Here is a 16601-nt window from a genome sequence, read left to right on the forward strand (position 1 = left end):
ACCTTGGTTTAAGAACAGTTTTGGTTTAAGAACGGACTTCCGGAACGGATTACGTTCGTAAACCGAGGTACCACTGTAATTCGTTGGTGCTTGAGAAATAATTGCATGCTTTAGTCACTAGATGGCATTAACCCCTTCACCAACTGGGTCTCTGCTTATTCCTTTGAACCTTTGGGAGAAATAAGATTGATTAAATTGCCTGGATAGCTCAGTTGAGTAGAGTGTGGTGCTGATAACACTAAGGTTGCAGGTTTGAACCCCATATGGGATGGCTGCCTATTCCTGCGTTGCAGGGGGTTGGACTAGATGACCCTCAGGGTCCCTTCCAACTCTGCAATTCTGTGATTCACTACTGTCAGTTGTGAGGAGCTGGAGGAACTCTGCACTAAAAGAAAATGTCTTTCTGCCACAAGAGTCTGATTATTTCCTAACAAATAAACACAACCGCCATGCATTCAACATGTCATTTGTTTTAATCCCAGTGTTAATTTTCACTGAGGAAAGCGAAAAAGGCCAAAGTGCATTCAGAGGAAGTGGTTCATGAGTGAAAGAGGAGGCAGAATTCAATGGGAGAGTTGATGCGATCTCATGCAGGCAACTTTTACAACAGGATTCTCCGCAGCAGGAGCCCAGAGAAGCTTGGCAGAAGGACAGCAGTGGGTTGAGACGCCTTGGAAGACTCCATCTTATGAACGACATCATAGCCAACCGTAAACTCAGAGTGTTTGCTATTTTCCAAAGCACACACAAACCTCGTAGTGCAGCCATTCGAAAGCCTCTCCGTGGGGGTTTCATCTGGATATGGAAGACAAGATATGGGTTGCCGGGACATTATTGCTTGCGACTGCTCTCCAAATTGCTCCATCTACTCTTTTTGAAATGAACCCTGTGTTTGCCACAAAGCGAGGCCTGTCTACTGCTCACCAGTAGAGCTCAGCCCATCTATCCAAAGCCATTGACTTACGTGGAAATGACCCACAACCTTGATCCAGCTCCATTCATTCCATTTTTAAAATTATTATTTACAACATAAATCCACCACAACTCAAATAAACGAATCCACCACCATTAGACGTGAACATAACATAAAATAAACATAACAGAAAACAAACAACAAAATAAAAGACTTTCTTTAACCTGTACATGGCCTCTTTATTTACTTCTTGTGAACTGTTTCGTTTATGGGTTATTATTAAGACTTTTTTCAAATTATGACTTAAAAAGAAAGCCACAAAGTCTCCTGCAGACATTCATCGAAACAAGTCCAGGTATATATTTTAGGGCACTGTTTTGTGAAGAATTCTTTACATTTTCCCCATTCTTTTTGAAATTCTTCGTCTGGGGAGTGCCCTAATTGCCTCTGTTAATCTGGCCAATTCGATATAGTTTAGTAATTTATCTTGCCATTGCATTTTTGTAGGCATGAATTCCTTTTTGCAATTTCTGGCAATTAAGGTCCTTTCATTCCAATGGGACTTTTTGCAGGAGACCTTCCTGTAGATTGTGTCTCATGTGCCTCAAATCTCCCTCGCTCTGCCACCTAAGGGTGACCCAAATCCAGTATGTGCAGCAGTTGTCTCACCTTGCCTCAAGGAAGAACCTTCATGTAATAACAACAACAATACTTGCAAAGACCTCTCTTCATTAAAAACCCAAGAGCAGTTTACACAATAAGACATTAAAATAAAACAATATCTTAGCAAGTAAATGGCAAAACCAAAATACTACAATGTGTTGGAACCATCCGCACCCATACTTTCCGCCCCCTAAATCTGGAGATTCCCCACACAATTGATGTAGCTCTGCTATTTAGATTTTCAAAGTGTAGGGTATCCCAGGATATAGAGAGGAGAACGTGTGGAACAACGGTAGTTGGAGGAGAACACCTATCAGGGACTGTACTGAGGAGAAATGGTGGGAGCTGCCGCCCCCTTTTTCTGAACCTTCCCAAGCGCAGGAGGATAGTATTGATTTAGAACAGTGGTTTGCAGAAGGGCATAGTCAAGAGGGGGAAAGCTGGGAAATACTGGGTGAGGAGCAGCTAGAAGAGGAAACGCTAGAAGAGAGACAGCTGGCAGATTCAATGTCCTTGGACAGCACTCCTAAATGGAGTTGGGGGGGGAGAGATGTTTTGATTTATGAAATTATCTTTTATTTCTAAGATGCTGAGCTTGTGCTGGACAACACGAGACATTGCATGGATATTTGGGATGTATCTTTGATGCTCATGTGATGCTTTTTTGTAGAGTTCTGCCAGTAAAACTTCAAATTATATTTTGATGGGTCTGGACAATGCTTCATATTTCCAAAAGGAGCCCGTTCTTATGCTTCCAGTTGCTCCAAACCGTGCTATATCAATATCTGCAATAAAAATTCACCCGCCTACAGTTTGTGGAAGAAATGAAGCTGCACTGCGGAAGAAATCACTTACTGGAGGCCCTGCCAAAGCCGTTGGTTTCCACCTTGGTACAATTTGCCATCTCAGTGCTGTAAGTGCCTGAGCAGGAGGAATCGGATGGGTTTGGCGTTGTATTGGCTCTAGGCTTTAGTGGTGGCACTGAAAACAGAAACAAAAGATACTCCAGGTCAGCTCAAGGACTGGACCAAAAAGCAATAAAGAGAAGGGGAGGTGGGGAGCTTTTTCAGCCCGAGGGTCATGTGAGCAAACAGCCTGAGCCGTCACCATTTCCTTAAGTCAAGTTGTCACGTATCTCCTGGCCCCCACCCTCAGAGCTACAATTCCCAGGGCGGTTTCACAGTCAGCCCCTCTTCCCAGGGAACTCTCTTGAAATGGAAGCACCTTCTGCTTTTTGTCTTCCTGAATGCAGAGCCTTGGAGCACACAGTGGCTTAAAATTTCCCCTCCCGTTGTCAGGCGCCAGCTAATCTGACACACACACACCCCGCCACAGTAGGCTGCCAGGAATAGATAGATAAGGAAAGCTCTTACCAAGGTCTTTTATTCAATATTCACAGAACGAGGCTTAGAAATGCAGCCTCTTGGAGTAATGACATTGCTCTGAGTAATCTCCACCCCACTTCTCTCCTCAATCGTCAACAGCACCACCCACCTTACGGTGCCCGCTTAGGGCCATTTGCCCCCAAGCCTTTTGCTTTCCTGCTTTCAATGCTCGCCGGGTTCTGGGAGAAGGCGGGTCTGGAATGCTTTCTAGAGATAACGTGTCAGCCAGCTGCTCAGGCTCTCCTTCCCCCTCCTCCTCTTCCATTATTTCCCAACTTTGCCCCTCGTGTGCCTCTGAGCCGTAACCTTTGTCAAACAACTGTTGTAAATCTATATTGTCTTCTTCTTCTCTGGAAGGTTCAGGAGGGGGAGGTGGTCTCCACCATTCTGACACCCATGCCTATTGAGTGACTCTAGGTTGCTGGACACGGAGACTCCTTGTAACAAATGGCATGGTTTGTGTGGGCCTAAAGATGGCTGAAGAACACCACAAAATGGATGTGATGTCTTTGAACTATCAGTGAACTGATCGTGAACTGTGTTGTATAAGAGCTAATGGAATGTGGAAGACATCATGATGTTTTGGCAAAAATGGTGTGCGCTAGGAATGGTACAAAACAGCACATACAAGAAGGCATGGAGATGGGCTACACAACATTACCTTTGAGGTAAGATAAGAGTTGTGAGATGATGCCAAGGACAAGGATGTGAGATGCCAAAAACAAAGAGTAAGGACTTGTGTAATGCCAAGAATCAGATGAACAAGGTATATGTATGGCAAAGCCCTCCAGATGTGTGCCAGACATTTGACAGCACTGTCGCTCGCCACCCGTGACTCTTACTGAACCTGATCAATTCAGTGAAGAGTGGTGAATATGAAAGGTGTATGAATGGATGTATGGTTGAGTGCATATTCCTTGCCTTGACATGTGAGTTAATCAATAAAACTTATTATCGAGACAATCCAATATGGGTTGTCTGAGGTTTACTTGTGCCTTCCTAGAGTGTACTGGGTCTCATCTATATTAAACACCTAAACAGATTAAAAGAACCTAATTGGTCATTACACCTTCTGCAGAAGTAGCAGTGGGTCTTCAACCTTCCATGACCCCTGCACCACTGGTTACAGGGAGTGAACGTAAGGAAAGGATAATGAAATTTTGGGGAGAGGGACCAGCATGAAATTTATATACGTACGTTGAGGAGTGACTTGTCTGCAGGTCTTCCCAGTGCAGCAGACCCAACTGGACCTGTAGGTTCTTCCTCCCCCGATATCGAAGTAAGGTGGTGGGGCATTGCACCAAAAAATGGAAGCACAGCTTCTCTCTACAGTCTGAACCACCTTTCCATCTTAAGTGGCCAAAAAAAAGGAGAGAGGTTTATTTAGCAACTAGCAGCTTCATCTCCCAAGTAGCTCTGATTATTAATAGTATTTTTTTATTTGCAAATTTAACAAAGAAAAGGAAGGGGGGAGAATTAAATACCATAAAAGAAAAAAAGAGAAAGAAAGAATAACATCAGATTAAGGGTGGTATATAAATTTAATAAATAATAAAGTAAAATAAAATAATAGGAACACACAAAAAATATCCATTCTCATTGCAGGTGCATCAACCATCAACACGTGTCTTAAAGTTTAACATCTAAGTTAATATAAGCCCTTCATATGTGCAAATTGATGCAGAATTGAGGCCTATTGGAAATATGTTCAAATGCAGGCAGGCCCATGAGATCCTCAGCCCATTGTGAACCAAACACAGGGCATTTATCCTTCCAGGCTTAAATTATAGGTCTCTTAGCAACCATAAGGGCTAACCATCCACTTTTGTTGTTTAGGAATTATAAAACAAACAAAAAATCAGCACAGTTTGGAAAGGTTCCTTTCCCCACCTTGATTGAAAATGGTTTCCAACTGTACTCAGTAAAGACCAAAACCTACTCCTTGATATCGGGAACCATCGTGGAAAAATTGGTATCAATATATTAAGAAGTGTCTGAATGGGTATCATAGAATTGCAAGGTTGGAAGGGACCCTAAGGGGCACTTAGTCCATCCAAGAACTTTCCACAATACATAGTAGACTAGCAGAACGCCCATAATTTGTTGGTAGGATGCATATTGCAAAGACCCAGGGGTGCTCTCCCCCAGCCAACACACAGGCTCTCGGTCACTTATGTGTGAGTTGCACGAGGAGTATTCACAAGTTACATTCAACTCATATACAGTCATACCTCGGGTTACAGACGCTTCAGGTTGCATTTTTTTGCGTTATGGACCCACCAAAACCCGGAAGTACTGGAACGGGTTACTTCTGGGTTTCGGGGGGTCGCGCATGCACAGAAGCACCAAATCTCAACCCGCACATGCGCAGACGTGCCACTGTGGGTTGCAAATGCTGCAGGTTGTGAACGTGCATCCCGCATGGATCACGTTCGCAACCCGAGCGTCCACTGTATAGGGCTGGGTGATATCTGGTTTACAGCATCATGATATACCACCAGCTTACCACTGTGATAGAGTGATATATCACGATGTCTGAAATAACACAGGAAAAGTCTGAAAAGTGGCTGGGCTGTGGAGGGAGGGAGGAGCAACCAGGAGGAAGGGAAGGGGGCTGCCCGCTTGCTCAGGTGAAGGAGCTCCTGCTCATTCCCTCCCTTCGCAGCCCAGCCTTGGCAGAGGAAGGTGAGAAGGCGCTCCATCTGCCTGCCTTCACCTGAGCAAGCGGGGCAGGCTGCCTTTTTCCTCCTGGTCGGGAGAACAGACAATTTGAGCTGGCAGTACATCATGGCTCCCCGGCCGCCACATGCACAGAACAGGCTGGCAACCAGATGGGAGTGACATGCCCTCCAATATTTCTCTGATGAATGTAGGGACATCCCATTCCATAATGATAATTTTACTATTTATACCCCGCACATCTTATTGGGTTGCCCCAACCACTCTGAGCAGCTTCCAACTTATATAAAAACATAATAAAACATTAAACATTTTTTAAAAAACTTCCTTATACAGAATTGCCTTCGGGGGTAGGATAACGCCATACCCTATAACATTTCTCCAATGAAAACAGGGACATCCTCTGGAAAAGTGGGACATTCCAGGATCAAATCAGAAACCGGGACAGCTTCTCTAAATCGAGGACATCCCTGGGAAATAGGGACACTTGGAGAGGCTGGAGTGAGATGCACTCCACTTGCAGTGGCCAGGGAGCTGTGATGCATCACCAGCTCAAAAAGTCTGAAGCCAGTATCACGATCTGAACTTCATAGAGGTTTCAGACGATGAATTGAAACATCGCCCAGGTCTACTAGCGTACAATCTGTGTACCTGTGCACCCAAATAGTCGACCTTCCATGACAAAAAGGTGGATGACATACAGATGATATAGATCCAAAATGTGGGGAACATTTTGTTCTCCAGATGTTGCGGAACTACAACTCCCACCATTCCTAACCATTGCTTGTGCTTGCTTGGGGCTGATGGGAGTTGTAGTTCAGCAGCATCCAAAGGACCATGGGTCCTCCCCATCACCACTTTTCTTGACCAAAAGATAAGAGCTTCAATCTCAGCCTCTGGAAAGGCATCGTGAAACAGAACACAATCTGCCACCCTGGCCATGCAGAGCCCCATACTGAGCTGAAAAGTCCACTGTGCCATCTATACAGGCAGCAGCTGTCAGTGGTCTTGCCTAAGCCCACCCACTGCCCTGATCTGGCTTGCAACCTCTCCTACCCACCTACGGTGCTTTCCGTCAGTGTGATGAGGCAGGTTTCTTTGTTCCCAGGACAGGTCCGCACGCTGCCAGTGCAATTGGTCCCCTTGGCGGTACAGATTTCGCACTCCAGAGAAGCAGCTGGAAGAGGGAAGGACACTTTTTAAAAATGAGATCAAATGAAGATACTTTTGTGCAGGAATAAGCCATGGGTCACCTACTTTCGGGGTACCCCTGTTTGTGCCCATTGCAGGGTTCGGGGATCAGCCAGAGAGTAGGAGTTTACACACGGATTTAAGGAGAGGCATCAAGTGGTAAAACAGAGGAAGGAAATGAATGATTTTTAATTGTTGTTTCTTGTTGCATCACAGTATGGTACGCTGGTTTGACATCAACTGATAGGAAGTGCTTACAGAGGGTGGTGAATACAGCACAAGATATTATGGGCTGTCCCGTGAATCCGCTGGATGAAATAGCGGAAGAATGTTGCCTCAGGAGAGTGAGGAAAATTCTCAGGGATGATTCACACCCTGGCTGGCACTTTCTTGATCTCCTGCCCTCAGGCAGAAGATATAGAAGCATGATTAGTTGCACCAACAGGGTAAAGAACAGCTTCTATCCGTGGGCTGTTAGGCTGCTGAATGAAAAGATCCACCAACAGCATACAAATCAATATGTGTAACCTGATCCAAAACACCCACCCACCCCACTCACACACAAAAACAAAGATCACCACAGCCAATCACAAACAAACAACTACACCCTAGGCTAACCCCAACCTCTCTCACCACCAAAGAAACACAAATGAACAGCAGAGAACCTGCACGAGCAACGCTGACACCAAACCCTACATACATTAAGCAAAATAGAAACATCACCACCCGACCCCACCCATCTTTCCACCCCCTTTCCCCCCCTAATGTCTCAACAAATGAGACTGATTTGTAAAAATGTTACATGAAAAAATACGAGAGACATTACACATACTTCTGTAAAACAAGAAAATCTTTAATAAGAATAAAAAAAAGATAACAACAGGGCAACTGACTTTTGGGTTTGGTGCGTGTGCGTCAGTAAGGGAAATTAAGACTAAGAGAGCTGAGTGGGGGGTGCTCATGTAATCTCACTGTATACAAGTTGTACAAGTGACAATGAAGTATTTCAACTTCTTAGTGTTTCTTAAGCTACTTTGAGGGGGTTTTAAGAAGTGAAAACAGGTGATGTTATTATTATTGAGGGGGAGTTAAGTGGGGGTTTCCTGCTTCTTTATTTTCATATCTTTGGCTGCTTTTTTTTTTAAAAAAAAAAAATTTTTATTGCGTTTCTTTCCATAGGTGAACAAATTTGTTTGAACAGCAACATACAAGAAACATTTTCTATATATATATAAAGAAAAACAGAGAAAAAAGAAAAAGTCATTGTAGAATTTTTTCGACATCTTTTTGGACCTCCTCACATCCTCTCAACATTGCATTCATCATTCCAACCAGTTCAGCAATTTATTATCTTATTTCCCAACTTATTATGCCTTTGTATTTATTATGTTACCAATTTCAAAAATTTGTAATTTAGTTTTAACACTCTTAATAAACATAATATTTTGTTTCTAGTTTGTCTCATTTTTTTCCATCAATACTTACTTTATCATTTACTTAAAATAAATTGCAGAAGCATAACGTTTCTTAATCGTGCGCAATCTTAACACTCAAACAACTTATAATGTTTTTGCAAATAGTCCTTAAATTTTTTCCAGTCCTCCTCCATTGTTTCTTCGCTCAGATCTCGAATTCTGCCAGTCATTTCTGCCAACTCCATGTAGTCCATCAGCTGCGTCTGCCAGTCCTCCAGTGTGGGTAAATCTGGTGTCTTCCAGAACTTTGCGATAAGAATCCTAGCTGCTGTGGTTGCATACATAAACAAGGTTCTGTCCTTCTTTGGCACCTTCCGGTCCACCATGCCCAGAAGAAAGGCCTCTGGTTTCTTAGAAAAGGTATATCTGAATACCTTTTTCAGCTCATTATGTATCATTTCCCAAAAGGCCTTTACTTTCGGACAGGTCCACCAGAGGTGAAAGAATGTCCCTTCTGCCTCCTTACATTTCCAACACTTATTATCAGAAAGATGATATATTTTAGCCAACTTGACTGGGGTCATGTACCACCGGTATACCATTTTCATAATGTTCTCTTTCAAGGCACTACATGCCGTGAATTTCATACCGGTGTTCCATAACCTTTCCCAGTCCTCAGACATAATGTTGTGTCCTACATCCTGTGCCCATTTTATCATAGCAGATTTAACTGTCTTTGGCTGCTTTTTGTCCCTTCATTCCCAATGGAATGGGCTGGAGCATATTGTGAGCATGGCTTCAATGATTCCTAATAACTGCCACGAATGATCAGTATTGTGGACTACAATCTCCTCTCTGCCCATCCACACATTCAGCTTGAACGGTGTTCCCCAGCAGTACCTGATCCTTCTTTCTTACTGGCAAATGGTCACATTTTTTTTTTAATGTTTTCTTTTCTTTGAAGTTTCTAGGTGCACATCTTGAGATAACATGGATGTCTCTACTTCTGATAGGCCTTTCCATATCCTCTTCTGAGTGGCTTCTGGTTTGTTTTTGTTTTTTTAAAAATACTTTTAAGCTACTTTGAGGTGATTTTTAAAAAACCCCAAAAGCAGGATTTCAGACACAGTATGTTCTCAGTCCTATCTGGAGATGCCAGGAACTGAACGTGGGACCTCTTGCATGCAAAGCCGTTTATTATTTATTATTTATTATATTTTTAAAATTTGCGTACCATCCTATACCCACAGATCTTTTGCAATGTAAAATCACAATGTGGGGGGGGGGGGAAATCCCAGAAAATACAAGTTGCCTTATACCAATGAGCTACAGACGTTTCAGAAAGCTGCATTATCCATCTTGCATCCATACCAATCATGTGACACAAGCTTGGCTCCAAATCTATTCATTCCGGATGGAACAGACCTCCAGGAGGCTCCCAGACCCTCCTTACCTGTCTTTAGAAGTGCAAAGAAGACGCATTTCAGGGCAGCCTGCATGGTGAAAGGAAATAAGAGAGCACAAGAACAGAAGCTCTCTCCACGATGCATCAAAATACTTGGTTCAAAGGACCTGCAATGACATACAGAGGAAGTGTCAACATCAGCTGTTAGCTTACCAAAATGTGCATTTACACACGCAAAAACACGCAAAAAGCCAGGTGACACCAAATCATCTGGGGGAAATCCAAGATTGCAAGAATGGGGATTCCCCTGGCCTTCCAGATGTTGTTGGACTTCCTACCAGCCCCAGACAGTTGATCTGAGAAACAAACTAGCTCCCTTCCTTGCACACACACAAAATCAGACTTCTTTTCCATAAGGGAAGTGCCAGAGAAAAGCATGGGAAAATGTGCGCTAACACTTTGGTGATGCAGTATTGTACAGCCTTCCCACAAGCAAATCTCAACAAATGCTCAATAAAACTAAGCAGCCAAGGCTGACGGAGCGCCTCGCAATTTTTGCACAAGCAAAACAGAAATGAATGCTCAGTGAATGAGCTCTGCCATGCAACCTAAACAAAAACAACACACACACAAACAAGAACAAAAGAAGTATGTTTCTGGGTGCCACCGCACACAGAGTGACTGTACCTGGCAATGCAGGATCCGGCCGATGGGGGGGGCACCTTTGCACCTCCTTCACCTTCTAGAGAGACCAAACACGGTGGGTCGTCCCGTGGGATCTTGCAAGAGGGAAGAAGGATGAGGCCTTAAAAGGTCTCACTCACGTGGGCTATGGGAACACTTTGTCTGTAGTGAACTTTCCATCCACCCTCTGCATGAGAACTTCACTAGGCTATTTGGGTTGCTGGTTGACAGGCCAGCAAAGGAATTTTTTCTTCCAACCTTGAGGGGTTTTCACCTATCCCTCAGTGACCTAAGGAGTACTTTTGTTAGGCAATGGTCGGAACAGCAGCAAAACATGTATTTCCCTTTTGGGTGTACAGCCACAGCAGCGATTAACTCTCCAATGGTTTGATTCCACCCCCCAAAAGTGTGCTTCTCCATTGTCTCCTGAGACAGATGGATGCCAACTAACCAAGGTCTGTATATCAGCAGAAATGGCATTGGGCAGGATCAGTAAAGCAATGGGGGCCTCCATAACGTGTCTAGGGGAAAATATTGGCCATGCACACCCTAAGATCAGGTTAGGGCCCCCGCATGGCTGGAATCTCTCACCCCAGGCACCCAGTGAGACCCTGGACATTTGGCTTCCACCATGTCAGGGCTCAGCCCTGGAATATTCTCATGGAGGAGAACTCAGTTCTTTTCAGCAAGGACTGAAGCAATGGACCATTGCCCTACTGCCATGCCAACCCCACTTTATGCTGTGGTCTATAAAGATTTGGTCTGATTTTTACCCAACCCCGCATCCTGTCCCAGTTATTTCACCACACGGGGCCACAGATTGTGCCTGCCTGGGTCAACCTATGCCTTTTCAGAAGCTTAAAATCCCTTTTCTGGTTGAAAATAAGAACACTGCCAGACTCGCAAGTGTTGAAAGATATTCCATGCTCATAATTCTGGGGGGAGAGGGATCAGAGATTCAGCCCGCAATTCTAGAAACCTTTCCCTGGAACAAAGTCCTGTTAAGGATACCTGTTAAGGATTTTTAAAATTCTTTTTTAAAAATGGGGGAGAGACAGACGGAGAGAGAGAGAGAGAGAGAGAGAGAGAGAGAGAGAGAGAGAGAGAGAGAGAGAGAGAAGGAAGCAGAAATATACCAAGAAGGCAAACCTGTTTCCCAACTAGCATAGCCCTGCTCCCCGCCATCTCATGTTGGGAGCACTACTTCTGATGAGGTCTAAAACGATACTATAGAGGGATAATTTCTATTGTTTTGAAATGCATGTGCATGATCACGTGTTTAAGAAATAATAAAGCCCCTCCCCTCTTTGCTCCGGCAACAGATTTAAATTCTGGAGATTAATTCCATAAGATTCGCTTGGCAGATTTTTAAACTGAAGGGAGGACTACAGTTCCGTGATTTAGCTTCTAAAAAGGGGTAGGTGGTCTTTGACCCTTGCGATGTCATTGGACTCCCACTATGCTGTGCTTTGTCTGGTTGATAGCCACAGGTTCCCCATCTCTGGCTACAGCAAGACAAGGCTTCTCTGCTGGAGCAGAGCTACAAGAACGATATATTTCTACAGAACTAGATAACTCAGGATTCAGCTCCTAAGCTGGAGGTTTCTCCATCAGTCTTCCCCAACCTAGTGTCCTCCATGTTTTGGACTACAACTCTCATCAGCCATACCTAGCAAAGATGTGGTGGCTGGGAATGATGGGAGTTGTAGCCAAAAACCCAAGGAAGGCGCCATAAGAACATTAGAAGAGGTGTTCCAGATCAGGTCCAAAACTCTGTTCTCATAGTGGTCAAAGAGATACCCACTGGAAGAAAACAAGTTTGGGGGAGGCTGTTCTACAGGACCTTCTCCTGATCTTCACATTTCTCCAAGATTAATCTCCTGAAATGCAATCGCCTGGTTTCTGCTACAAATGATGGCTAATACATTGAATAAATTGGAGTTCCCTACCTTCTCCTCCGACAGGCCAGCTGTTTCCCTTGATGCTTTTCCACTGGGACTGAGATGTTTCTGCTCTCTTGCAAACTGCTCTTCTTACTTGCATGCCCTTGGCTAGTTTGCCTGCACTTCTGTTGCAGCCAATGAGATGAGGATGACTTCTTTAAGAAATGGGTGTGGGTGGGTGTGTTTAGACTACTGACTGCACCAGCAATGAGTGGGAATTCAAAGTGGGATTTAAATCAGCTGAGCCTCCTGGGAATGCTGATTTTTATGATGACCACTATCAACAGGGAAGGAGATAATAAGGAAGGAGGGAGTAAAGAGAGGGGGGCAGTTTGAGCCCCTCTGAGAACACAATGATCTGACTCAGTAAAAGCCTCTGCGTGTGTCATGCATGCTTCTTCTTTCTTAATGAACTTAAAAACTGGATTTTTGTATTGAACAGAGATGTGCACCAAACCTTTAGCTTATAAACTGTACACGAAACCTAACTGCAATCTAGCGTTGTATCTCAGTTGCTGAAAGTCCCAGCGTCAATCCCTGGCATCTTCATGAGGGGCTGGTAAAGATGCTGTGTTTGATATCCCAGAGGACTGCTGCCGGCCAGTGCCAGTGATACTAACCTAGATGGACCAATGGTCTGATTAGCACAAGGCACCATGCTGTGTTTGTTGGCTGCAAACTCACCATGCTCTTTAAACGTAAGTCAAGCAAAATCATGGGGCAGCTCGGTTGGCAGAGCATGAGGCTCTTGATCTCAGGGTCATGGGTTCAAGCCCCACCCTGGGCAAAAGATTCCTGTAATGTAGGGGGTTGGACTAGAAGCCCCTCGTGGTCCCTTCCAACTCTACAGTTCTATGATTCTAAGTCTGGGGCGCTGCCAAGCGTTGAAGGGGAAATACATAGATGGCTCTGGACCCATGTCCATCTACTTGGCAATAGGCTTTAGCTAGAAATGGCCATGGCATGGGCCATTTCAGAGCCAGCCTGAGACATAGGTAAAGGTAAAGGGACCTCTGACTATTAAGTCCCGTCGTGACCAACTCTGGAGTTGCGTGCTCGTCTCGCTTTATTGGCCGAGGGAGCTGGCGTACAGCTTCCGGGTCATGTGGCCAGCATGACTAAGCCGCTTCTGGTGAACCAGAGCAGGGCACAGAAATGCCATTTACCTTCCCGCCGGAGTGGTACCTATTTATCTACTTGCACTTTGACGTGCTTTCGAACTGCTTTGTTGGCAGGAGCAGGGACCGAGGAACGGGAGCTCACCCCATCACGGGGATTTGAACCGCCGACCTTCTGATCGGCAAGTCCTAGGCTCTGTGGTTTAACCCACAGCGCCACCCGCGTCCCAGCCTGAGACATAAAGGTAAAGGTACCCCTGCCCATACGGGCCAGTCTTGACAGACTCTAGGGTTGTGCGCTCATCTCACTCTAGAGGCCGGGAGCCAACGCTGTCCGCAGACACTTCCGGGTCACGTGGCCAGCATGACGAAGCTACTCTGGCGAGTCAGAGCTGCACACGGAAACGCCGTTTACCTTCCCGCTGGTGTGGTACCTATTTATCTACTTGACTTTGATGTGCTTTCGAACTGCTAGGTTGGCAGGAGCAGGGACCGAGCAACGGGAGCTCACCCCGTCACGGGGATTTGAACCGCCGACCATGCGATCGGCAAGTCCTAGGCGCTGAGGTTTAACCCACAGCGCCACCCGCGTCCCTCAGCCTGAGACATAGTGCATAGTTAAACTATGGAACTCACTCCCACAGGAGGCAGGGATGACCACCAATTTGGGTGGCTTTAAAAAGGGATTGGGCAAATTCATGGAGAAAGTCCTCAGTGACTACTAGTCATGATAGCTGTGCTCTGCTTCCACAGTCAAGAGGCAGCAACGCTTCTGAATATCAGGAGCTGGAAGCTGCAGGAGGGGAAGAGAGCTCCTGTGCTTGCGGGCTTCCCATGGGCATCTGATCATAGAATCATAGAGTTGGAAGAGACCAGAAGGGCCATCGAGTCCAACCCCCTGCCAAGCAGGAAACACCATCAGAGCACTCCTGACATATGGTTGTCAAGCCTCTGCTTAAAGACCTCCAAAGTAGGAGACTCCACCACACTCCTTGGCAGCAAATTCCACTGTCGAACAGCTCTTACTGTCAGGAAGTTCTTCCTAATGTTTAGGTGGAATCTTCTTTCTTGTAGTTTGGCTCCATTGCTCCGTGTCCGCTTCTCTGGAGCAGCAGAAAACAACCTTTCTCCCTCCTCTATGTGACACACTTTTATAGATTTGAACATGGCTATCATATCACCCCTTAACCTCCTCTTCTCCAGGCTAAACATGCCCAGCTCCCTTAGCCGTTCCTCATAAGGCATCGTTATCCTAAGGCACAGTGATCACCCACTGTGAGAGCAGGATGGGCCATTGGCCTGATCCAGCGCCTGATCCAGCGGGATCTTCTTATCTTCTTATGATGCTTCTCTGCCTAACACAAAGCAGTAAATGGTAGTTGCCTCCCAAGTCCAGGTGCATAGGTCCCAAAGCTAACCCAAGTGAATTTAGCCCCTGGGGCAGAAGATTCCCCAATTGCTCATAACTACAGTAAGAATAGATAAAATAACAAACGAATTTGCAAGCCTTTCATGACACCCAAGGACAGCTGCCTGGGGCAGCTCTCTCACTGCATCACAAACAGGGCTGGCCATTCCTGCAGCCATTTATCTGGACGAGCAGGTTGCTCTTTACATTATTCACAAAGAGGGAAGAGACAGGAGGAGGAGGAGGCATATACAAATATGCAGTCATAACATGCAGTGTAACCCTACCCACATTTTTTTAAGCAAACCTGATAAACCACCCACCCACCCACCCCTTTTTAACATTTGAAAAGCTGCTCTTCTTTGGAAAACTTGAAAAGACATGTGGGTTGTTGTTGTTGTTTTTAAAGAATAAATTCTGTATGAAACCTTTTTTGAAAAGACAAGTTTTTTTTAAAAAACGAGTGCAATGGGTGAGTATTAACATAACAGCTTAAGGCAATTTGATAAAGGATGCACGCTGATCACCTTAGCCTGTAGTTCCTGAAATTTGTTCTGTTTGTGCAGACAAACTATCAGAGATAAAATGCTACAGGATGTGTTGTTAGTGTGTGAAAACAGGGAAAATCCAAGCTGCAAAATGCGCCTGGCACCTGGCAAATTTCAAATGCTGGTTTTTTTACTATACACCATTTTGTCTTTAGCCATGATCCCTGGAATGTATCCCCCATGTAAATTGCAGGTTTACTGTATTGCATTTTATTGCACTGCGAATTGAATTCTATAAAAATCAGCATAATGCAATGGGTGGACCTGTTGTGCTAAAGCCACTTCCGGCCTGCCCAGGAGGTGGGGTTGCGGGCTTCACGCCCACCCCCCATGTGAGCGGGGGCTGGTTTCAGCCCCCGTGAGAGCAGGGGAATCCCGGCCATGTCTGCCCTATTTAGGGCCGGCGCAGAGGGGGCTCACCCTCTTTTCGCCAGCTAGCCCCCACGTTTTCCCGCCCTCCCTCCCTTTAGGTAGGCTTTAGGTAGGTCTCTGACTTTGCTATGGACTTTGGTCTGTCGCCGCATGGGGCATGGTAGGAATTTTTCCCAATTGGCAATTTACAGCCATTTGGTTTTTCACCTACCTCGTAGCAACTCGTTACAACTCTTCGGCATTGGCGGTAGGGATTGGTAAGAAGGGGTTAAGGGGGGGGGAGGAACGCCATCACCTCCCCCCCCAGTGAGCGAAGGGTGGTCCTTTAAAGGACTCCTGTCCGAAGCCTATGGAGGTGTGGGCCAAAGGCATGCCCCCGAGCGGTGACCCGGGGGAGCTCCTAGTCGACGTGCCTCGGCGGGAGACTCCCCCGATATAGTGCTAACCCTTCCCCGTGTCTCCAGCAAATGGGCTGGAGCCGGATAGTCATTCGGACCAATGCCTAAGCCAATGCCTCTCATTCCTGAATTCAATAAAGTTGTGGCCTAATTCGCCCATTTAACCTTAAACCATGGTGTCTCGTGTCTTTATTTATCCTGGTGAGGGGCGGGAACTCGCCACGCAAGCAAAGTTCTTCATTGTAACATCTGTCAGCTTGAGTCTTAAGGCAGATTCAGCATTAAAATTATTCATCCTAGACTCCCATTAACTTCACTGCTAATCCTCTCCACTCCTTCCCAGTGCTTCCTTACCCCCAACCAGCTGCCCTCCAGTCATTTCTCTCTTTTTTGATATTAATATTTTATTGAAATTTCTCGGCTATAAAGAAATAAAGTGATACAAAGGGGGGAAATGAGAAAATATTCACCCTGCTCAC

At 45.4% G+C, this 16601-nt stretch overlaps 1 protein-coding gene across 1 annotated transcript; it reads right to left on the minus strand.

Moving 5' to 3' along the window:
- Positions 1–454: 454 nt before the first annotated feature.
- LOC308590168 (uncharacterized protein) lies at positions 455–13442 on the minus strand. Its single transcript, XM_081199933.1, has 6 exons — positions 12285–13442; positions 9700–9818; positions 6701–6817; positions 4159–4311; positions 2432–2557; positions 455–795 (listed from the first exon to the last, which is right to left on the minus strand). The coding sequence occupies exons 2-5, from the start codon at positions 9726–9728 to the stop codon at positions 2539–2541; spliced, it is 318 nt and encodes a 105-aa protein (XP_081056059.1). The 5' UTR covers positions 9729–9818; positions 12285–13442; the 3' UTR covers positions 455–795; positions 2432–2538.
- Positions 13443–16601: the final 3159 nt, after the last annotated feature.

This window comes from Podarcis bocagei, assembly GCF_964188305.1.
Source record: "Podarcis bocagei genome assembly, chromosome: 7".
In the NCBI taxonomy this organism is placed as follows: Eukaryota; Metazoa; Chordata; class Lepidosauria; order Squamata; family Lacertidae; genus Podarcis; species Podarcis bocagei.

Bases quoted from the DNA above. Each gene is read 5' to 3' on its own strand.
- LOC308590168 (XM_081199933.1), bottom strand. From the start codon at position 9,728: ATGCGTCTTCTTTGCACTTCTAAAGACAG. The intron at 6,818-9,699 runs GTAAGGAGGGTC...TCCCTCTTCCAG, and splicing joins CTTTGCACTTCTAAAGACAG to CTGCTTCTCTGGAGTGCGAA. The intron at 4,312-6,700 runs GTGGGTAGGAGA...TGGCCACTTAAG, and splicing joins ACTGACGGAAAGCACCGTAG to ATGGAAAGGTGGTTCAGACT.